At 35.9% G+C, this 24,983-nt stretch overlaps 2 protein-coding genes across 8 annotated transcripts in view; one reads left to right on the top strand and one right to left on the bottom strand.

Moving 5' to 3' along the window:
• Positions 1-14,760, top strand: part of DYTN (dystrotelin) — a 64,413-nt gene extending 49,653 nt beyond the window's left edge. Inside the window, exon 16 of one of the 2 annotated variants that reach the window (XM_085585226.1) lies at positions 13,705-14,760. The gene's annotated coding sequence lies outside the window, so the exon portion shown is untranslated. Of the gene's footprint in view, positions 1-5,673; positions 10,128-13,704 lie in introns of those variants that run through there. The other variant, XM_085585224.1, reaches the window with a different exon arrangement.
• ADAM23 (ADAM metallopeptidase domain 23) overlaps positions 1-24,983 on the bottom strand; it is an 81,244-nt gene that overhangs the window by 19,820 nt on the left and 36,441 nt on the right. For 4 of the 6 annotated variants that reach the window (XM_031505382.3, XM_085585220.1, XM_031505384.3 and 1 more), the window contains exons 14-25: positions 23,763-23,811; positions 22,234-22,333; positions 19,726-19,797; positions 18,879-18,965; positions 18,644-18,724; positions 16,638-16,688; positions 16,106-16,169; positions 14,749-14,854; positions 13,200-13,319; positions 12,058-12,226; positions 10,123-10,234; positions 1,914-2,004 (exon numbers count right to left, since the gene is read on the bottom strand). In XM_031505382.3, the coding sequence (XP_031361242.3) occupies positions 1,914-2,004; positions 10,123-10,234; positions 12,058-12,226; positions 13,200-13,319; positions 14,749-14,854; positions 16,106-16,169; positions 16,638-16,688; positions 18,644-18,724; positions 18,879-18,965; positions 19,726-19,797; positions 22,234-22,333; positions 23,763-23,811 (1,102 nt within the window). Of the gene's footprint in view, positions 1-1,909; positions 2,005-6,655; positions 6,747-10,122; positions 10,235-12,057; positions 12,227-13,199; positions 13,320-14,748; positions 14,855-16,105; positions 16,170-16,637; positions 16,689-18,643; positions 18,725-18,878; positions 18,966-19,725; positions 19,798-22,233; positions 22,334-23,762; positions 23,812-24,983 lie in introns of those variants that run through there. The other 2 variants (XM_021538863.3, XM_085585222.1) reach the window with 2 other exon arrangements.

Genomic DNA, 24,983 nt, shown 5'->3' with positions numbered 1-24,983 from the left:
GTGAGCTAGGCCAGGCCAGTGTATTTGAGGTTCTGCTACAGAATAAACAGTTGTATCTTGCTCTTGTGAGAATCAGAGCTTCAAGAGGCATTTCCAGTGCAGATCCTCTATAGGCATAACAAGCTTCTACCTTTGGGCAAACAAATGACACCAGGGTGCAAAGCTGATCACTTGTGAGAGAGCAGTTTGAGAAGTGTGAAACACAAAGAATAAATAATCAAATACATCCTGTATTGTTTTAGACAGGGAGGCATTGTCCTACTCCTCGCTTTCATGCAAGTTCTCAGCCTCTGTGTCTGTTGGAGGCAGGGGCTGCAGTGCTGATGGCAAAGGACACAAAGCAGCTTAAAAAGACTCAGAGGAAGAACTGACAAATTATTTTATATTTTCATGACATGTATTTTGTTTTCAGCAAACTACCTTGTGCAATACAAGTCTATCATCTAGGGATGCACACCCTGTTTCTGCAAAGTCTATGAATTGCTAAGTAATGGACAAATGTCTTTTACCATAGAAAACTCATCCAAAAGGATAAGCCAACTTTTTTTTTCCCAACAGAATCTAGCTTGGTTCATTCCCATGGGCACCCTCCAAACAAGCACTGAGAGAAAAATGAATGTGGCTGAGTCTTTCAGAGAACAGCAACAGTGACAGGCAGTGTAATTGGGAGTAATTGCCTTGTCCAGGAGAAAGGGCAAAGCCTGATTTGCTGCTTTCAGCAGGCCTGAAAGAGATTTTGAAATATTTTCTTTCTATATGCATAGTTAATTAAGGCCAGCTGAAACTTCAAAAATATGAGTATAAACCAGAAGTAAAACACTTTCAGGTGACCTTTGAAAGTGAATTACAAGATAAATATGACCTTATCACTACATTCTACTTTCATGACTGCCTTAATCAATTAAGGAATAATTTTTTCTTCTCCACTTTGACATGAAATAGGAATAGAGGCCATAGAAAATTTTCTTTGAATTAGTATTATTACTACTACTATTTATTCTCCTTGAAGAATTATGGCTTATTGTTGTAACATGGCTTAACCTTGATTCATGTTATTGAAAAGAAACAGCAACTTTAAATGGCATGAGAAATCACTTTTACTTAATTACTTCCATGATCTGTTAGGTTATAAACACTGCTTCTAAAGGGAGAACTTTTTTACCAAATACAGACCATGCATGTGGGCAGAATGGACACTACAAAAAGGGTAGGAATTAAGTGCCTTTGTCCAAGACTGTTTGTTTTAACAGAGTAGTCAAGTGGAATGACTAATCGGTTAGTCCTTATAGTTACAAAATACATCAAACTAGAACTGGGAAATGCTTTCATCTTTCAGGGGACAGCTCAAGATTTCAAAATGGTCTCTCTCAACCTGAATTTGTTTTTTACATTTTGTATCAATAAAAAAAAGAAAAATCAGTAACCACAAACAAGTTAGGTCTGTTATTCCAGAGTCAACTATGTCAAACATTTGTTCCCAAAAACTACTCTGCTGCTTCCACCACTGACCATTTACATGACATCTCTTCTTATCAACAAGTTGAGCAGTTTGAAAGTACTACTACATTAAAAATAAAACATGTATCTTTTGGGGGATTTTTAACCAATGTAATCAGCTTCAATTTATGGACCGGAAGTGAAAAAAGACCTTGTTCCTTAAGTGTTAATTTAATTTTCATGTATTCACCTAATTCTTTTATTGTTATTCATCTTTGCACCCTGATAACATTTGCTATTTTCAAATCCATTTCCTTGGCTTGTTTTCTGCATGTGTAATTTCTTTTCTTGTTTAAAGCAGTCAGAGTCAGGGGGGTTAACTTGGAACTCTTGTAGCAGGAACTCAAAATTTAGTGATGTAAGCAAGAAATAGAAATGCCAGAGCCACCGAAGAGAAGACATGCGGCATTGCTTACTTAAAGCCCCATCCTGTCCCCCCAAGGACAATAGCTGCTACCAGGATGGCACCAGCGATGGAGCCTATTATAAGATTGGTGGCACTAGGACCTGTGGTAAAGGATTAGGGTAAGACAGACATAAGAACCAACGACTTCATTCACATTATGGGAAGCATCTGAAGGGTAGTCAAACAATTCAGGGAATACAGACAGCACACAAGGTGATGCCTCTAGACAGTCTCAACCAGCCCAGCTTAACTTACTTTTCTTTAACAATAGGAACAAAGGAACAAACAATGCTGTTGGTCTCTGCATTGTGCTATGCTGACTTCTACCATAGATAAAAACCTAGTATTAGACAGTGAATTCCATTGTTACTTATTCCATTATCTTCTTCATGAACTGTCAGCTGAGGACACTAAGATAGTTGTGAATAATTCCTTAACTTAGAGGGAAAAGGATGAATGCTGCATGTTTTAAGACTACAGAAAATGAGAAAGAAATAAAAAATCAAGAAGACCTCTCTTTTTTCATGGAGCTCCTGAAAGGTGTAGATATTTTAATTTGAGCTGAGAGCGTCTAGCACCACTTACTTATTAGAGTCCAGACACCCTACAGTTACATCAATGCTAAATTTACAATTGTTTGACAAAAGCAAAGGATTATATAAAAAGGAATGAAAGTTGAAATAAAAGTTTATTTCCACTAAGCTTTCCAAAACATCAAAGCATCTCTTCATTATCCTCAAGAAGCTACTGAACAACAACGTTGGGAAGGGTGGAGCAGAAAAAAAGAGCAATAAAAAGAAGCAGCACAAAATATGTTTGTGCTATTTTCTGAAGAGGACAAGAGAACACCTAAATAAGATATTAATAATTGACCCTTAAGTGCTGTGTTTACATAGGACAGAGGAAACTGACAATAGGCTTGAGTAACATTCGCTCTGTACAAAAACTCCCTATTGCAGTCTTTGATGTAAAAAATTGCAAAATGAAAGCAACTCAACAGTTCTTCTGCAGCATATCACACACTTTTTGTTTAACCATTTACATATTCAGGAATAGCCTTCAAAAACAGCTCTTACCCCTATTCCACTCTTCTCAAACCGAAACTTCTACATAGCAATTGAAATTTTCCTAATTAATTGTTCTGAGCTGAGTTTGGAAAAACTGTCACACAGCTAATATAAGGAAGAAAGAGGAGCAGCCAGAGAGCAGCAAAGAAAGAGCAAGGGCAGCTGCAACAACTGAAAGTTTTAAGCTGATAGGTCAGTATTATAAAACCTCCTGCCCCACCCCACACATTGCAATAAGCATTTGTCCTAGAAGTTTTAAAAGTTACTGCAGCCACTTTATTGTCTCCACTACATGTTTCTCACCTCAGTGCTTCTGGAGATTCTGATTAGCTAAAAGAAAACCAAGTTTTAAAACTTGCTTCCTGCAGTTCCTACACAAAGTATACAGGAATATGAATAAAATAGTTGGACTGAAAAAAATATAATTAGCTTTACAGATGAACAGTGCATGAATTTGACAACAAAAATCAAAAGGTAATTCTGCACAATTTGGAAGAATGTATCTTACTTGAACTTGCCTTTAAGTCACACCTGGCTTAACAGGCTTGAGCATGGTGGAGGGTAAGTGCCATCCTGCAGGCATTGTTGCTCCAATTAAGAACAACTCTGTTACTTGCTTGTAACAGCAGCCTAATGAGCCACCATATTTGACTGAGATCTACAGTTTGCTCTGGATTTCATCAAATGATCTCACAGAACAAAAGACTGAAAACACACCAAGTGATTTATCTGTACTAAATTTGCCTTGAAAATCTATAATAAATAAGGCTTGAAAATTCTTTCTAGCCATAGAATGCCATCTTCTCACAAAAGAGGTACAATGATTAATTGTTAGTAACAGTCATAAATTAGATAAAGATGTGCCAAATCAACTCTTTTACATCCCACCTCTCACTATGTTCCGTGGTTGTTAAATGCCCAGGGATGTGTATCCATTTCATAGTGCACATCTAATACCCAAACATCAGTTTATTCTTTAAATAAAGAAAATCACTATTAGTTTTGCTTACTATAAATATCAAATAATTCAATCAATTTAAACAGAAGATGGTAGTATACAAAACAATTAGGTTCAGGTAGAAAAGCATAAATATTTTTAAAAAATCAAGCCTGTAGAATAGGTAATATGACTAAACAACAACCATTTATTTATGATACTGGAGTACTCCAACTGTTGAATCCCAGTTTCAAAATACAGAGATCTAAGAGGATCACTGATGAGTCATTTTAAGAGAGACTGTGCACATAAAAGTACTTAAAATGAGATTACTTTTATGTGTTATACCTTACTGTAAGGATCTATGCCTTATGTTTTATTAAGCATTACAAAATAAATTGTATTATTAATAAACCATAATTTTGCTATCAGTAAAGGGATGTTTTTGAAGAAAAATAAAAATCCCTATGTTTCAGCTCTCTAGTCACTGAACTCAAGATACTCGACAAACCAGAAGTAAGAGGAAGGTCTTAATAACCACCATACTGTGGGATCATTTTCCATCCAGACTATCACAAGAAGGAACACTTTGGTACATTTGTTCTTTCCACCACACTACTGCTATAACCTGCAGACACAGATTTATCAGGAGGAATCTCCTGGAGATAACTGCCTGGCACACCTCCTTTTCCTGCAAGGACACTGCTCTGGCATGGCTATTGTACCATCCCTGGCCATCTTTTAAGACCCTGATACAAATCCTACTGAAGGTGTTAAAGCAGAACACACCTTTAACTCCAGTAGACCTCATACTATTCCTAAAACCTTCATCATCATCCAATAGATTCTACAAGAACTAATACACAACATTTGAAACTCTGGCAGTATTAGAAAAGATAATTTTACTGCAGACTGCAGTCCTTCAGGTAACAACAACTCTGGTGATCTGATGTCTTTTCTTGCCTGTTGCTTTGCCAGCTAAATCCTCTGGTTTAAGTTATCAAACCTAAGTATCCATTTTGGTACGAAATCTGGAAAAAAAAAAACTACTGGACAGTTTTGTCCTCCATGATTGTTGAAATAAGTTCATAAATCATTAAGTAATTAAAGTTATTTCAGCACTTTGAACGAGCATTTTTAATTTGCAAGTGAAGTGGTGAGAAATGAAGAAGAAGGACAGGTCCTGGCATCAGGCTGTGATGCTCACACCCTCCCCTGCAGCCATGCAGGGGCATGAGGAACAGAGAGGGAATTTGCATTCCCTGCGTGATTCTACAAACCAACAAAAAGTAGCACTGGCTTGCCTTGAATGCACATTTGTATCTGAAGAAACCAGAGGACAGAGAAATATTGATGAGATGCAGGAAAAAAGAATGAATAGAAACAAAAAGAATGAGTCAGGTAGTAAGTAATAAAAGCAGAGGAGGGATGAAGAAAAGCTGGCGTTGGTATAGAAGGATGCAGGAGCAGGAACAAATAGTCAGGGACACTGGTCAGAGCTGAGTGACTTGGGACAGCAGGTGAGGGAAGAGACAAACAGAAGAGAACAAGGCAGAATGTAAGTAAAAGGCAAGTGGTCCTCAACTTGTAGGTAAATCTTCTGCTCCAGAATCTGTCCCCCAAACCTCTACAACTTTCACAGTTCTCAGTTTTTAGTAAAGAGTTGTAAAAGCTACCAGTAGAACACAGAGCTGATCTTTCTCAAGGAAGTGACCTATTACCTTCTTCCATTTGTTTTCTAACAATTGTCCTCTGTGAACACAAAGGTCTACTCGTCTGAGAATCTTGGATCCGTTCCATGTATGGACAGGTTCCTCGGGCTGCAGACTTACACATGAAGCGCTGCCTCACTGACTAGAACTGTGTGTGAATGAATGCCTTTGCACTCAGCCTGACTGGAAATCACAGACTGTCCTGCTAATGAGTCCCCCTTCAGAGAGGTGCCACTGTCACATGCCAGATGTCATATATAGTACTAGAAACATGGAGAAGCTGGAAATCTCAGAGCAGCAAAATAGCAGTCTTACCATCTGTAGTTTGCACAGTGAATGCAGAATGAAGATGGCTTTTACATGGGCCTTTTTATGTGTATATATACATGAACACAAATTTATATAAATTATAGCCATTGTTAAAATTGAGGTACTGGGGCAACACTAGGGATTATCATATCCTAGAGCTGAAAAGACAATAAAAATTGCTCATATGTATTCTTTATACATGAATACTACACTCCAGCACTGTGCTATCTTGAGGTAACAGAATCCTAGCAACAGAACCTTCAGAAGCTTTACTGTAAAACTACCTGTCTGTATGACTATCAGCAGCTTTCATCTGCCTAGCTTGATCATTAGACTGAAAGCCCTGTATGTAATAAAACGGAAAACGGTTCACATTACTCAGTCTATTTCACAAAATAATCCAGAAGTCCCTTCCTTTTTCCTCCTTTTTTTTTTTTTTTTTTTTTTTGGTACTTTGGTGTAATGGAAACATTTAGACATTTAATTTTATGGTGACAATATAAATATAAAAATTCACAAACTTATTTTTTTTATGCCCCACATTATCCCAGACAGGAGAAGGTTCAACACTGCATGAGCAAACCACATGACACAGACACGGTCAAATCACATGACAAATACGGTCACCACAGGACAAAGCTAAGGGGAACACAGAGGCTCAGGTGCATACGGTTACCTCACACACTAAGGCACCAGACAGAGAACTCAAACTGAGAAAAGTGCTTACTCTATTCCCCACCCTGTGCCTCCAAAAATCACCCCCAAGGCCAGAATGGTCCCTGCCACTGCACCTATTAGCCTGTTAGCGGCCATGCTCACTGTGTGGAGGGAAAAGGGAAGAATTTTTCAGGAAATCATCACATATATGTCTGAAATGAAAACATAAAACAATTCCTCAGAGGGATACTTTATAATATAATCCACTGTTGGATAAACAATTCAAATCTCATCACAAACCTTTGTTTACCAAATAGCGCAGCTTTAAAAATTCTGAAATGAGCTCTATTTGGTTTTCTTTTGAGTGCTTGCAAATATTTCAATGAGAAGTTTTCCTGGGAATTCCTTTCAGCTTGTGATTCTATTATTTACTCTAAAAGGGAACATCCTCAACCTACTGCTTATTTAAACCAGCCAAAATGTAAATAAACTGCCAATAAAAAAACTTTGGCTTTGATTACCAGAAACTTACTGTATCCATAATATAATTAAGAAAATGAAAACTGTTTGGAGACAATTCCACCTCAGGAAAAAACAAAAAACCCCAATTTTTAAAGTAATTCCTTTACTAATTAGTAATATTTTTCTTTGCTACAGCATTTATCAATAGGACTTTCTGTTCATCTATAAGACCTAAAACAGGTAACACCTTTTAAAAGCAAAAACCTACCCTAGAAACATGCTTCAGGTAACACCCTAGAAATTTTGATGTGGTCAGATAGTCTCTCAACACATCAAGGCCTTATTTTTAATCCTTAAGGGAACTCTTTTCAGGAAAAAATGCTGTACATCTCCTATGTTAGAGATTAAAAGTTTGATAAACTCATGGAGTCACAACAGACTGCAAGCAAGGAGATGAATTCCCTGTCAAATGGGAACTTAGGAACAAAGATTTTATAGACTCCATGCTGAGTGAAGTGTGTTTTAAAATATTTTGGGTTTTTTTATTCTGTTTCATAAATATACACACACAAACACACACACACACACACACTTGAGACGTAAGTTCTATATTAAAATAAACAAATATTACTCCACTAGTCAAATAAAGGCCTAATTCTGCAAATTCAATTGCAAACAAGAATCTCATGTGTATATGGAGTCCCACTGATTTCAAAACTGCTAACCCACACTCTAAAGTAATTCAAAGTTTCTGCAGTAACTAAAACCTAACAGCAAGGACCCTTTGTCTTCCCCAGAATGCTAAATGCTGTGTATGTCTGCTAGTACAGGATACAGTAGGTCGCTGAGTTTAGGGTAATTTGAGAGTCATGTAATAATAGCAACATAATTAAGGACCACAATTTTTTTTATCCTGATATAAAGAATGGAGCCAAAAAGCAATTGAGGGATGATGGAAAAATCTGAAAACTGCAGCAGAATAGCAGTAAATTGTCAATTATCACAACAATACATAAATAAATAGCAACACTCCCTAACTCTACATGTTCTAATTGTACCAACAAAAATGCTTGGAGTTTTGGTGTGAAAAATATTAAACCTATTAGATGAATTTTCACATCATGAGTGTTTCACTTCATTCAACTTTATGGCTAAGGAAAAACAACCATTTTGGTTTCTGTCTTAGACTCGTAAACTGGCATATGACATAGGGAGTAATAAGGAAAAAAACGTAATGGAAGCTACTCTTGTGTACGTTGGTTCATTACAACAGAGGAAACTACCACTGTACTCTTCTGAAATCTTCTCACAAAGGAATTCCTCTATAAGCACATAGAAGGAGATCATAATGTTCAGTCTCTTAAATTCATTTCTAGGTGATTCAAGTAAATTACTGTAACAGTAAATCAGTAAATTACTGTAAAACCGTAAGAAAAATAATCCATCTTTTGAGATCATTGAGCTGCCTTGAACAAAAGCAGTCCGCCATTTTGCAGAGGACTCCACTGAAAAATGCAGTCTAAACTTTGCCTGTACCTGTTGGCAAAAATCCATGCACATACTATCCAATTAAGGCTTTTTTCCCAGTATATTTCCACATTTATATATTATTTTTCACTAAGGTATCTCCATTCTGAAGTTGATGAGGCAATCTGACTTAACAGTAATTTATCAAAGATAAGTGTACTTTCTGTGTTACCCTTCCTATAGACCTTTTCACAGAGGAGGGAATAATTTCTTTCCTACCAGATTTGGAAATGAGCAAAGTAAAATTCATATGCTCTCAGCTCTCCTCATCCACTCACACACAGAACTAAACAGCTCTGCAGTGTTGGTCTCCCTAATTTTTTTTTTTTTAAGACTCTCTAAGCTGCATTCTGCTGTCAGGAAGGTTTTTAGAGGAAATGGAATGAAAAGTGGCTTGTAAGGCAGAGTACGAACCAGGCAGCTCTACACTGAGCAATGTTGGGACTGGGAGTCCAGGGAGCACCTGTACAGATTTCCTTATACAAATCTGGACTGGTCTACAGAACCTCCTTCACAACAGCAACTTGTTTCAAGATGATCTCTTCAAACAGTTCTTGGCAAAGGTCTACTTGGAACCATTCTGCCAAGGGGTAACAGAAAAAGGCACACAAGATAGATGTAGAGCCATTCCAAAGGGACATAGCAAAATCCTGTCCTTTCTTGAAACCCTGGTACTTTCAGAGTAATCAATTAGAGCCTGAGTCCTCAGGACTACATTTTTGAACAACACTTCTCTTTTCTCCATCTACCTTGCAAATGGAGCAGAAGAACCTGGAACTGGGGACTTTGTAAATGCGTAAGACTGGATGAATATAGTCTGATGTTAAACAGGGCCCTGATGACAGGAAAGACATTTAAAAAAACTGGACAGCACAAGTCCAAAGATAGCTAAAGATATTCTTTGGCAGAGGAATCGGAGAGAAACTCAAATACCTTCCTTCCTCTTTGAAAAAACTTTTGGATTATTTCCTCAATACCTCCTCTTTGTATTTGTACTTCATATGTAGTTGAAATGCATACCAAGTACATAAGAACAAGCAACAATGATTGTAAGAATAATTTAAGTTATCAAAAATCTTAATTTCTTTTTTCTTCCATTGCAATACAATTTGAAGGAATCAGATTTTACCAGGGATATTCCACTTTTCCCTTTTTTATGCCACAGTTCTCTGAATTAGTTGACTAAGAAAACTGAAAATTTCTAGTAAAATACAAATATTCCATTATCATATTAAAAAAATAAGAGCTACACTAAGTCAGATTCCAATCACAACGAAAATGATCATTAAAAAATAGAGAATAAGGGACAAAGGAAAAAAAATTACCTGTTGAAATCTTCCCCAAATTAAGTTAGAAAAGTAAAAAGTTTTATCAATTCTCAAAGTAGAAAAACCTACTTCCTCTTCATGAAGCAGAATTTTACTGCCTGGGTCTAAACACAGCTGTACAATAGTATTTGCTTTTTACATGCTAATTCTGCTACCATGTATCAACAGAAAAACATCATAAATAGTTAAAAAAATATAAAATCTGAAACAAAACACAAACCCTTGGGTCCTTCATCCTTCTTGCCACCAATATCCCTGACAGGATCATCAATGCTGCAGTCTGTTCCAGCCCAGAAGAAATTACAAATGCAAGTGGCTTCATTACTACAAACCTAGGAAAAAAAAAAGTGACAGCAGTTAATTTCTAACTACATTTTATTAACATGTCACACCACATTTATTTAACCATGTAATTAGACATTTAATTCATGGTATAAAACTTACTTATTTATATATTGTAACAATAGCACTGAGTGTTTGGAATGACGTAACACACCTGGAAGTTTGCCTCAACCCTCCTAATACTCTCACGTGCTAGGAGAAGCAAAACTGGTTCTGTCATCACTGGCACTACACACCTGCACAGGCTGTGAAAAATAACAGCAATTTAGCTAGACTAGTTAGATCTTCACCAGGCAGCTATCTGGACTTTGAGCCTGGATGCCCAGAAGGGACACAAACATTTGCATCTGAAAAGTTCAGGATGTGGTTTACACTTTCCAACCTCTTGTTTACAGCTTGCTCCCATGTAGAACAAAGTGGATATATTTCCACTGTTTTTGTCAGCATTTTTCCTAAGCTGCAATGAGGAATGCTTGTCTGGCTTCTAAAAGAGGGGGAACAGTTCTTCCTCAGTTTACATTTACCTGAATGACCTCTAAAAAAGAACTTGGCACTCTAAAATTGGCAGTATATTTATAAGATACAGAAAAACCTATCCAGCGGACAAAACCTAAACCATCAAATCAATAGTAAGAGTTAATAGCTATAAACTTTCCATATGAAAAAGAACATGGAATGGTGCTGCTAGAAGAGGCTACTGTGGAAAAAAGCATGACACAAGAAACAGACATAAAGAATGAAGTTTTGATTATAGGACTAGTAATGAAGTCAAACATTAGACAAACAGCTAATAATGCCTTTTGGACACTGGAACATAATGTGAAAAAAACCCAAGAAACAACCTACCCACAAATTATTCTAAGTAACACACTCAATTTTTTAATTCAACTTTTATTATGCACACTGGATAATCTTACCTAAGAACTTGAAGATAAACACATTTTATGGCAGGTTTGATCAACTGAAATACCCTTTTAAAATTAGGAATTGCAATAATCCAAAACAGAACAGGTAAGATAGTCCACTCACCCTTCATGTCACTCTCAAAAAGTATCAAGATGATTTCTAATCTCCTGATACTTTACTTTCAAATTTTAAAATTTTTATTCTTGATTTTGAACCTAACCTAAAATTGAAACACTCAGTTTTATATTCAAGTACAGACAACAAGAATGAATAACTCCTTTTTGTAAAAAATCTAGCCCTTTAGGCAAGTATTTGTCTCATTGAATCCCACAGTGGAAAGGTTTTATTGGTATTTAAAACAGTGATCTGTTCATCAAAACAGACCTAACATCTTAGACAAATGAACTTGTGGGCAGAATAACAGAACATAATGTGCCTGAATGTAAATTTATACACTTTGGATCTGTTTAAGAACTGTTTGGAACTGTTCAAGAACTCCCTCTCTGCTGAGGATCCACAGCTTGGAATTTTAATTATTTAAGCCATGGGCTATAAATCTATGAACACAAGACCAGCTTTATAAAGGTGTTAGTGTGCAGGAAAAAGTTTAATTCAAGATGGCAAGTAGCTTGAAATATGGGTAGTACATTACAGAAGTCCTTCCAATAACTAATGTCAAAGGTCTTTCTTGCTACTAACAAACCTAACTAATTGGATATAATTGCAGAATCAATTTGAGAACTTTTCCTTTCTAAATTTTTTTATGCATCACAAAATGGCAGTCTTCTCCTGAATCCAACATTTGTGTTTTGAGATCAAAAGGTCTTAGGAAGATTTTCAGGTGTTAGGATAGATAGAGCAGAGAGAGCTGGGGAAGCCGAGCTGCTCACTCCCAGTACAGACTCACCCCGTGACCAGAACAGACTTTTCCGTTGGAACCAATGGGACAGCTGCTTATGTTCAAGGACTGGATTGGCAGGCACTTTTTGTCCAGACACATCATCTGAGGTCCACATGGAGCTCCATCCTCCACATAACCTAAATCTGTATCATCATCTAAAAGAACATGAGCACCACTAGGAGAAATAAGTTTTAAGATAGTATTAGTGTTATGACTGGAATCTTTTGAAAATATTAAAAACATGTCGATGTAGACACTGAAGGCCCCACACCTTTATTTCATTCAGACAGACTGAAAAGAACTGTAGAATTTTTCTGTCTGTCCACAGCAATGACAGTGTTCCAGTTGTCAAAATAAAAATAAGTCTAGATTAGGACTTAAACACTCAAGAAGGGCATTTTAGGCTTTGGGGATTTTTTAAGTCTCTGACAGAACATTGTCCATTTTCCTTTTTTTTTTTTTTTTCCCCAAATGCTGTGAAATACTATTGCTAGAAAAAATACTAAAAAACTAACTTCCCACATGATTTAAATAAAAACACTAGTGGAATAATGGAAGAATTAGAAACCACTGTTCACTCAGGACACAACTATGTAAGACAGTGCTCTTAGGGTGACAAAAACTGCAATGTTGCCATGTTTTCAAAACACAAACCCAGTATTGTGCACAGACCTCGTAGTGCAGGAGACAAACTCATTTACCTGCTCATTTACTGAACTGTAGCTGAACATCTTACCCTGCCTCAACTCTGCAGCTCCCTCCCTCTCAGCCTTCACTTCACTACAGCTGTTTCTTTGAGTATTTTAACACTCAAAAATCAATACATTGAAAATATGGGTCTTTGGCAATCACAGACTTTCTCTACCCCCAGAAAAACATAATGCTGAACATGAAGCTCTGACTGAAGTTCTGCTATTGGAAGGATCAAGTGGAAGATTCAGGAATATAACCCACATTTTACCCTCTTTAAATATCGAATATTAAGCTTTTTATGGTTTGGAGGTTTTTTTAAATCAAAAGAAATACCACTCAGAATAATGATTTTGCTGCAATTACCTAAAATTCACAGACTCTCACATTTATGTCTCTCTTAGTTCAGTTAGGTTTGACAGAGATAAGTCATGTTGGAATACTACATTATCTTTTACCTGCAGTCCACTATGCGTCCTTGATGATAAAAAGAATTTGGGATAATTTCTCCTTGAACTTGACCAACTCGTGGAACTCTAGTAAGATTAGTACAGAGCAAAAAGCCACAGAAAACATCACTGGAAAATGAAAACAAAAATCAAAATATTACTGGAATAATATGAGGTAAACTTACAAAAAAGAAAGTCTGGCAATGGTGCTGCTGATCACAGTAATATATTACCATAAGCCATACAATAGAGTGCAAGCCTAGAAATAAAATATTATTTTATTTAAAAGATAAAAGGCAGAAACAAGACATAATTCATTTCAATGCACCAGTGAATGCTCACATGAGCACAGAATGTATCTGTGCTCCAAGAACAATCCAGTATAAGTAAGAGGAGCCAAACTGTACAAAGCTTTGACATGAATTGCTGAATTGCTTTTTTCTCTCTGGCAGCTTACACACCATACCCTCAATGTCAAGTTTGAAATTTTCATTGCATTTTTTTTCCCTTGCAGGACAACAGAACCATAACAACAGTTTTTAGTGTGCAGTTGTGTGTGCCCAAGTTTTGGTAAAGAATCTTCTTTTTAACGTTATTTTATATCTACATATATTTAATTATATTTTATGTAATATATACAACATATCTTTTATATCTTCAATAGCGGGATATTAACTAATACTGGTTGTCCTAAGTCATAGAAGCAACTGAATGAATGCTGGAAATTGACTTCGTTAAAACTGAAAAAAACATAAACAGCCCTTCAGCCAGATCATTGTCCTGCATATCTCTACCAACAAAGAAAAGCTTTTATAGAAATGAGGGTTTAACATACACATTAGAACACACTATCCTCATCTAAATTAAACAACTCCTTTCCTTATGATCCTATCTGAAAACTAATAACATAAAAATATCCACCGTACAAGCATCAAACAGTCAAAGAGGGAAAATGCTATTCTAAAACTGAATTTGTATGTACATAATTAAAAATTACAAAAGAGCAGTAAATCAGGAGAAATTAAGTCTATCTACAATGATCAATAACTTGAAAAGTAAATTCAATCAAATATTCATCTAGTAATGATATTATGGAAATTAATCCAGCCTTTTCTCTATAAGATCCAAACGTCTAATGGTCCTCTCTGGTCAAAATAAAGGTTGGAACAAACTTGAAACAGCATAATCTGGTGTCAGTCCCAGAGCACGTGAACAGAGTGTGTGCATTTGCAGCCTAATTTATCCCTGCCAAGGCTGAGGTGTTTTATGTTATGAACTTGTGACTTTTTGTTGTCTTGTCCCTCAGCTCCTCTGAAGTAACTGAAGTCACAGTATATTCTTCTGAAAATCTAGAATTATTTACAAGTCTATTGCTGAGTCACTATAGATTTGTCAGAGTGCAATTTTTTTCAAGATGCAAACCTCATGAGGGAAAAGACATTCAAAATAAAGCAAAACAAGCTGCTGAAAAATGCATGGAAAAGTAGAAAAAGTAGACAGTATTAAACCACTACCAATCTATTTAAATTACAAATAATCTCTACCAAACTGAGCTTACTGTTTGCTGCACTGAATCCATCGGTCTCCATCCTTTCCACAGTTTCCTTTTGTTGTGCCTTCTGTATTAAGCTTTTCATAACAAAATTTGTCAGATCCTGAAGACTCTGTTGATGAAGAAAAAAGAAATATATTTTCCACTAGCAACATGACAACTTTGAAACCTGCATAATTCATTGCAGCTGTTCTCTGTAATTTTTTTTAATACAAAACATCAATTTAAATACATATGTATGTGCACAGATGGTATCTTCCAGTGACTAAAAGGGAGAACAGGCTAAACTGAAAATACCCATTGATATGTTCAGAATATGCTCTGACCTTCTAGAATTAGCCTCCATGGTGTCTGTATTGTACTCTGCATATGAAATTTTTCTGTGGTCTAATTTTGTTCACTTCATAACAGTTGCACAAAGATTTAATCTACTTGGTTTTCACTGCAGTTTTTCCTCATCTGCATTTCAGAAGATTTTATATAAGACATTTATGATAAGCATGTGTTCTGACATAAACTAAATGTTGATTTTATTCCATTTTTCAAATGTTCACAGGAAACCAAACATGGACACAATGTAATTTTTACTTATTTTTAGGAGTAAAATTCTGAACTAGTAGGTTTTAAACCCATAATTATTTACTGATTAGCTCATTTGTTTTTTCTAAAAATGAATCTAAAAAAAAGAAAATAGAAAAGTACAACTATTATATTGAAGAAGATAAAATAATAAGACAGAGTGGCCTCAGTGGCAGTTATAATTAGACAAAATGCAGAACACACTAAATGCCAGAGCACAGAATGTCCTGGTAGTTCTACTCTGCTGATTCGTCTCTAAATCATTATACACAACATTCAGCCCCTCTCTGCTACAAGCAAAGCCCACTGCAATTGCAATTCTGTTTAACTCAACACCTCTCCACTTAAATCCATACAATGCATATTTAAGTTCACACCAATGTACCATATTTCCTGACTTGGAGGATAGTATAGAAGGAGAGGCAAGGTGGAGCAGCTTTGGCATGAACCACTGATGGGATGATGAAACTGGTGACTGTCATTAAGAAAACCCCAAAACATCAGTTTTTGAACTGTACCCAAAAAATCCTCAACACCCTCCCCCAATAGCATTTACTGCCCTACCCAGATCTGCAGTCACATCATCACTCTCACTGACACCACTCCCAGGTTCAGAATTCCACTTGGCAACCTAAGCCATTTTCCCACTGCAGTCTACTCTCTACCGATCAGAAAAATTTCACTTGTAGTGACAAGAACAAAAAATAAAACCATGAAAAATCCAAAGCAAAAGCAGGAATGAACTAGAAATAAGATATATTTAAGGTAGTTAAAGTCAACCTACTAGATCCCCAGATATATTTGCACTGATTATCTCTTGTCTTGCATTCACCATTATAGCAACGACCCTAAAAAAGTATAACATGTTAGGAATGAGAACTGAAAACAACTTCATCTCCTTCCCCTCCCACAACAAATGTCTCATTTTCACCCTTCACATGCATGTTAGGATGTAGATTTCATGATTTGGGTAGATGAAGTACACATTTTGGCCCAGATTCCCAAAGCCAGTTTGTGTTCAATACATACTGACATTTTAGCAGTTGCTTTATACCTTTACATAGTTGGAAAGAACTTATTAAGATGAAGTGTAATAAAATATCTATGTATAAAAAGAGACCTAGTGGATTTTGGTTAAAGTAGAAATTATTGCTATTCATAGAGTGCATAAAACACATGCAACATTGATGTTTAAAGGATAAAATATATGAAGAAATATGGAATACAGGATTTTAAAAAAATTAATTCCAAAATAGGAATGTGTGTTTGGTTGATTTCTATTTGCTGATGTGCAGGGATTTTAAAACATTGCATACCTGATTAGAATCACAGGCATACCCATCTTGTTTATGAAGATTTGGTGGACACTGAAAAAAATTAATAATATTTTTTGTCATGTGCACTGTAATAATACATCAGAGTATCACATATGGAATTTTCCTGCTTTTAAGAGAACTGGACGACATATAAAGGGTGTTGAAAACATAATTAGTGCAATAATCTTCATAGCTACAAATATAAATGAAAAAATTAACATCTTGAGCCATGACATACAATGTTCAAGTCTAACTTCCTGCATATTCCAAGAAGAAATTAAGGATGTGAGTCAAAATGAAAGCCAATGTGTTCAGTAAGAGGATATTTGGTAGCTGATACTGGGGCCAGGTTTGCAACACTGCCACCACAAGCATTTCAGTTCCACTAAAACACTGAGGAGCACCTGGTCGCAGCCTTCCAGTCTATTGCTTACTGAGCTTCAGGGGGCTTAATGATCTTAATTGTTATGTTCCCTTGGCACTGGAAATTCTTTCATACAAACAAGTCACTAGGTCCAGAAACCTCAGACTATTAAAGTAAGGACTTACTTTAAACCATGCTTAAGGTTTTGTCCTCAACTAAAAGAGACCTGTGAAAATTTGGAAAGAGAATGCTGCTGCACTGGACTGTGTTAGCGAATACTCTGGGGGCAGCCTGAGAAAGCCCTTCTCTTATTAAGAATGCTTCATCTACAGAGCAAAAGATTTATGATAAAATATTGGTAATAGCCACTTGTCTATGTGTTGATGTCTCAGATGATAAAATTAAAGCAAGTTATTGTTAATTTATTGGCATTTATAACTACAGCCAATGTCCAAAGAGATTGTGATTTGTCCTGAATCTCCTTTCTTCAAGGCTAAGAACTTGATGCAGTAGATGACTGCATCAGTTATTAAATTCTTATATAAATAAATATATAAACATTCAATATTGAAAAGGAGTATATGTCACCTAACACATCAAAGTTGCCGTGAAAATGGAAAATGTACAGCATGTTGACTATTTAAAAGAAATCAAATTGAAACAACATTCTATTTGCTGTTTATTCCCATATTTTATATTAGCCAAATGTTTTCAGGACAAATACATAAGATCCACAAGTTTTAAAATTCTCATACATGTGCACACTCTTAGAAAACATAACACACTTTATAGAAGTGTTACAAAGAGCAACTGAGGGATCTGGGGTTGTTTAGCCTGGACAAGAGGAGATTCAGAGGGAACCTTCTTATCCTCTACAATTCTCTGATAGGAGGTTGCGGAGACAGAGGTCGGCCTCTTCTGCTCAGATAACAAATGACAGGATGAGAGGAAAAGGCCTTAAGTTACGCTGCAGAGATTTAGGTTGGATATTAGGAAAAACTTCACCAAAAGGGTTGTCAACAGCCTGTTGGAACAGGCTTCCCAGAGACACAGTAAAATAATCATCATAAAAAAATGAAAATGATCATTTCATCATAAATCATCATTCACATACCTTTTACAGGTGTGTAAATGACCTGCAGATGTGATATTTAGGGACATGATTTAGTGGTGGAGTTGGCAGTGCTGGGTTCATGATTGCACTCAATCTAAAAGGTCTTTTCCGACCTAAATGATTCTATGTTTCTATACTCCATTAGTTGTAATTTTCTATAATTCTATTTTATGCCATTTTATTTCATAGAATCTTAGTGTTATTAACTTTGAATACATTCACATTTGTAGTGTATTCTTATTATTTAATTTATAGATCAGGCAAAGAGTAAAGAAGGATGCCTGACACAAATATTATACACAAAACCCCAAGAGTTATATAAACCAAATAAATCTAGAGAAGTCATCTTTTGAGTCCACTTAGATTATTATTTTCACGAGTTTACAGTATTTTACACTCCATTATTACATCACCATTTTGGGCATAAGACTGCAGTTTGTTAATACAATTTTCCTGTTAAATTAATACAAAAAAAAGAGTGCAAACAAACATCAGTAGTGCAAGCAGAGAACATTTCTCCACACATACCTGTCCAGAATCCCCAGTGCAGAACTCTGCAATGTCACACTCATTCACTGCATATCGACAGTCATAACCTCGTGGGAAAAACTAGAAAATTAAAAACACAATTCAGCACTAAGAATACATCTATATAAGCTGCTTCTTTTCCTTCTGTCTAAAACATATTCTGAACTTTAACAGGCTGCACATGACTGCCATGAACAACTGAAAAGAACAATTGATATATGGCAGCAATACTCACAAGACATGATGTATTACAGCAGGGGCCATCGCTACAATGAGCTCCGTTAGAAAGAGAGCACTTCTTACAACAGTCTGCATAGCATTCCTGAAGAAAAAAAATAAGCAAAAATTTTAGTTTTTCATTTCAAACAAGTTTTGTTTCTTTGCAATTTTTCCAACATCAAATTATTATGTACCAGCAGACAAAAGATTCATTTTATCACTTATGATTTGAAATTATCAGCTGGAAGAAGCCATTGCAATACTTAAATACTAAAGGGAGAACAGTGACATACAATGCTATTGCAACACAGGGATTCACATCTTCCGAGTCCTGCACCAAATTTATGCTGCTTAATTCAATACTGTTCAATGCAGGAAAAAAACCCAACCTAATTACTGGTGCAATTATATTTAAATACAAGAATGAGGGCTCAAATTTAGTGGTCAGATTTTTGCAAAAACATTATTGGAGCATTTCTGCAGTAAAGAAGAAAACAACAGTTTACTTGTTCTGTCTGAAAACAGGCACCAGTCTCCAAAATATCAGTAAGGAGTCTCCCACTCCAGATATGCTATCTAGGGAAAGCAAAGGAGTAAGCATTTCTCCAGTGCAACTCAAAAACTGCTGGGAAATAGCTGTTATCTTGTCACTGGTGTAAAAGGAACTGTTCAGAGGACACTGTCTTTGCACTCATTGTCATTTGAAAAAATGTTTTAACACAGGCTTTTAACAAAATTGTTCCCAAACAACAGGCAAAACAAATTCTTTTCCACAATCTTTCTTCACTCTCTTACCAATCACCTAATCTATCTTAATAAATTTTATAAGACAGACTTGTGGAGCAATATATAACTCTACTTACCATTCGGAAACCACAATCACATTCTTCTCCTGCTTCTACATATCCATTTCCACACTCAGTGGCTTCAAAGAGCTGAAAGAAAAAAGCCCCCACCCCAAAGTAAGAATAAAATCAGTGTCAAATGACTTGTGTGTCACACACAACCTATTTCTGCAATGCTACACAAATGTGCTGTCCCAGACAATGCAGGCACCATGCCTCAGTGAAGTAAAGGCAGTGTGGTTTTCAAATGCTGCTCATCAGAATTTTTCAGACATGAAAGGCATACAGCTAAGTCACAGAAATGCTGGTCCTCTTTTGGAGAATACTGTTCTCAGTAAACCATGATAAACAGAGAGAGACTACAATAATATTTAAGGGGATGACATTTGAACTTCATTCCTGTTCCATGGACTCCCATTTTTCTGATAATTCCTTCAAGAAACCAGTCCACACTATCATTCTTGGGATTTGCTCAGGTACCCACACTTGCTCATGCAACGAGCTACTATCTGTTCCTGTGCGACGTTTGTGCATGAAAATATTAAATAGAAAGAAATACTGCCAAAAGGAAGTCCTATGTGCCTTATTAGTAAGTTATACACAACCACATACAAAGACTACTGAACAGCTAATCCTAGAACCAGATATATACAATGCAGATAAATTCTGCAGTTCAGGATGATGCAGATTCTATAGTAGTTTCACACATCATAATTTTGATTAAAGGTACTTTTCAGTCTTGTCACAGAAATAATTCTGCAAGAAGCTTGTCTGTTTTCAATATAATTCTGCTTTAAAATCCTATAACAATATCACAAATCACCAATTTAATTGGAATATTAGCAGCAGAAACACATCCACTAGAACATGGTTGAAATGAGAACTTAGAAGTTAACAAGTTAAAATATTAACAGATTGAACAGATTAATCTAAGGGTGAAAGATGTGAGGAAACCTTTCTGCATGGGCTTAGTGGAAGTAAAGCTGTGGAGAACCAGCAAGATATGAAACACAATATATAATACAATACAAATTATATATAAACTCGTATGTACTTCTTCTTTGGTAGTTTTGGTTGGGGCAGGAGCAAATAATAATGCCTAGTAAAAAAAAATAAAGCCTTTCACTTTTGTTTTATAAACCACAGAGGTAATCAGTAGCACCTATAATTTCGGGTGCCAGAAGCAAAACAATAGTGAAGAAATATCCGTATGTGGTGTTCTTCACCAGTAATGCTGACAGGATTTTAAAAAGCATTTAACTTTTCTTTTTCTCCTCTTTAAGCTCCTGTTTCTCCTACACTTTGGTGCAAACAGCAGCATATCCTATGCTGAAACTGAAATTCATTTCTCTATCAAATAAGAAAATTACAGAACACAAGCAGACACACATACATTTCCTATGGCAATCAGGAACCATTTAATGCTCATGTACATGTCAGAGTATAACTCAGGATACAATTTTAAAAATGGCATCAGGGTGACTGCTTAAGAACTCTGTTTTACTTACCAAAACATTAAACATACCATTTTCTACCTTACCTCCTGACCTCTAAATAAAAGCATTCTAAACATTGTATGATTATTTTTCCCTCTCGAAGTACGTTAAAGCTGTGAAGCACCGGCACAGATAATATATAAAGATAATTCAACCATTTCCCTGGGAGCCTTTTCCCCAAAATAAATCAGATTTTTATTCTGTCCAATTGACAACTGCACGTTATTTTGCCTGACAACTGTCACTAAAAACCGAAGCTGTGTTTTTCTATTTCCCAGCTTATTCCTTTGTGTAAGAATTCTTGCATTCTTATCCTATAAGCAAAGATTGCTACCCTGGGAAAAAATTCAAAACCATTTGAACAAGCAAAATTTTTTTTTAGTTATTTTGCAAGGTGATGGTCCACCAAAGGGTATAGCATAGTAAACAGAACAGCCTAATAGCCTCATGTGGTATTAAATTCTACAAGGACAGCAGTTTGACACTATGATTAAATAGAATATTAATACTTTGGATAGCTCTTACTTGGCAAAAAGAGCCACATGGAATATTTTTATACTGCTTAGCTTTACAGGGATATCAGGCTAACATTGTCTTAGAAAAAAATTATGACCTTGGTAAGTTTTTAGGCAAAAAAGCAATGGTAGAAGGAAACAGCTATGAATGAATGTTTGCTAGATGTATATTTGAAATGAAATTAAGCTAATGTTGAGAACAACAAAAAGTTACTACTGTCTATATGAAATCAGCTATGGATTTCTATTTCCTAATGTGGTAACTAGCATTCTTTTTAACAACCTTGGACACAAAGTCTAACAATAGAGTATAGGTGGAGCATACACTTCTGGATTTATTGTGCACTACTTCCAGCTTAATAAGTAGTTAATTATTTTAAAATGCTAAGGGGCTGAACAGCTCAAGAAAATACCCACATAGATATCTGAATAAATTTGAGAACAGATGATGTCAGTGAAATGATAACATTTTCATTACATGTAGCAGATATCCTGATTACTAACTTATTTATTACCTTTGTTGGCCTGTTAAAAAGACAGGCACCTCCCCCACGAAGTAAAAATTCTTTGTATTCTGCAATGCTGCATTTGGAGAATTTCCTGGAATGGTATACCCTAAAATGGCAAAGAATTAGGTGAGTTAATGCCTTGAAACACCACCAGCTACTGGAAAGGGGCAAAGAGGTCACAACTTTAAAATACTGTAAATCCCAGTTTCTTACAACCACTGTGCAACAGTATGACAGCTCAGAATGTACAGTATATAAAACTGTATCTTTTAAACTTCTTAATAAGGTAAACCCACATTATCATAGTAGCTGCTATTCACCCTTTCTATTGCATGCATAATCCAGTATCCTCTCAGGTTTGTTTTTAACACCTACAAGATGCTACAGCAACAAGTTTCACAGCTTAATACAGACTGGTAGAAGAACAATTTCATCCCATTTTCTTCTGTCATATTTGCTAATCTCATTTCATGTCTCCCTAGCTCTTATACTAGAAGAAAGAGTAATCATTTTGCATAATGTTACAGACTTCTCTCATATTTCCTCAACTCAATCTTTTTCCCAGACTACTGAAAACATACTTGATTAGTAATTTCTTACTCAGAAATTGTCCGATATGTTTATTAGGCATGTTTTGAGATCTGGGAATGAGATCTATTCACACTATTAAACATTGGGGTAACCATGCCATAAGGAGGTTCTTCATTCCTTTCCTAACAGCTCATTGCCACTAAGCTATTTCCCCACTTTCCCAATACAGAAAAAAATGTCTCCTGACACTGATGGAGTTAAGTGAAAAGGCTTTAAAGTACAGATAATTATTTACTCATTTTATTAGTCAGTCCTTTATCAGCTTCTACATGACCATCCTCTGCTCCTGGCTCATATTTGTTTGCTGTTAACCTTTTTTACAGAAGAGGCTTATTCCACAGCCTCTTCTTTTGATACTTCCATCCAAGACCAATACTTCGATGATTTCACCATATGAAGGAAGCCAGTATCTATTCTGATCAATGCTTTACCTCAGATTCCAGGAGCAAACTTATGGAATGATTTTCTGCTGCACTCATACAGTGGCTGACAATTACAAGCTTACAGGGAAGCCACAAAGTAACCAGTTTCCAAATACCGTACAAAGAAACTAAGCTCCTCCTGTCTTACTTGTAACGAATTTTCTCCACGATTTTTGCAATCAAGCTTCTGCAGTGAGCAAGATACTGACAGGAAGCGATTTGTAAGACTCAAACCCCTATATTTCAGAAGTTATCCTTTTCTAATCAATTGCTTACAGTACAGAGAAAAGAATCTTTGGCAGTGTGAGGGTGGTGGGCAATGAAATTCCTCCCATATAGATGTGCTTCCCCTTCAGACTTCACTGACCATTTATTTACCTATGGCTTGAGTTCCAACTGTTTCTAGTTTTTCATTTATTAGCACTAAAACACATGGATAAAACTGAATGCATAAATACTTTTGTAATAATGTAAACTATGAACTCATTCCAGAGCCCTTGGTTACTGATATTTATGACATACCCTGTTTCCTCCATGATGCAACCACCCCAGGATTCAGTGCAGTCACACTCTTCTCAGACAAAACCAAAATACAACAGAAAAGGAGAGAAGTTATAAATATGCTTACAATAAATATAAAGTACTCACTATGAAAATGGAGCTTGACTAATTATACAAAGATTTGATGGTTGCTTGGCTGTACAAACTCTAGCCCCAAAAAGGAAACCAGCCCCCTTGAAGACATACTAATACCTTAAAGAAATAGAGTACTTTCAGATTCCCATATCTGCAGGTTCTTAAGACTCAACACAAAATTTCAGGCACTACACAAAGCTAAAAATAGTTGGCAAGGTTGTTTCCTACACGCTCTCAAAACAGGCAGCACGAGGGTACCTGCAGTACACATAATATTGATGATTTTAACTGTTCACATTTTCTCCTCCCTAAAAATACAGAATACCCTGAAAGAGGATTGTTACTGGACAGGCCAGGCTTTTTCTCTTTGGCATAAAATTATTAACAGTAATATGTGAATCAGCCAATCAAACATTCATTTGAAAAAGTAGTTGAATGAAAATGGATTTACAGTTTACTTACAGCTATAGCACGTAAGTCAAGAGTGACCAAATTCGTAACATAAAAACAAAAGATCAGCACCTTATGGTTGGTAAAACAGAAGCTGCAAACTGCCCATATAAATGATCTACCAAAGATAGATGCACTGTAGTTACTACTGGAAACCCAGAGTTTCTCCATGGACAATATTCAGAGATTATTTATATGGTTATTTCTACTCTCCTCAGGTCTTTCATTAATCTTTCTCTACAAAAGGCCTCCAAATAAGGACACTAAGCAATCATATCAAAAACCTCTATCTTTCAGTTAAAAAATATTCTGATTTCCAAATTGTATTAACTCTGTTTTACCTTTAACCAAAATGATATAGAAAATAGTTTAGCAATTGCTAGATTACACAACTCAAGAGCAACTTTTTACAAAATGATATGCCTAAGCATAGTTTCTTAACTCACAGATTTTTGAAGTGATTCCACAATAAAGTCAAGATTATCATTCATGTTTTTAAAGAGGAAACAAAGAGAACAAGTAGCCAAACTAGTTAAAAAATGCAAGTGAAAAACCAAACAATTTTCTTTAGCCCTCAAAAGGGGTTTGCAGCAGGTTTTGTACCAACACTCTACACATGTTAAGGCAACACAAATCTGGTCTGACTGTGAAGCAGCA

This window comes from Lonchura striata, chromosome 7 (genome assembly GCF_050655825.1).
Source record: "Lonchura striata isolate lonStrDom1 chromosome 7, ASM5065582v1, whole genome shotgun sequence".
Classification (NCBI taxonomy): Eukaryota; Metazoa; Chordata; class Aves; order Passeriformes; family Estrildidae; genus Lonchura; species Lonchura striata.
This window is presented reverse-complemented; position numbering and strand designations above follow the sequence as displayed.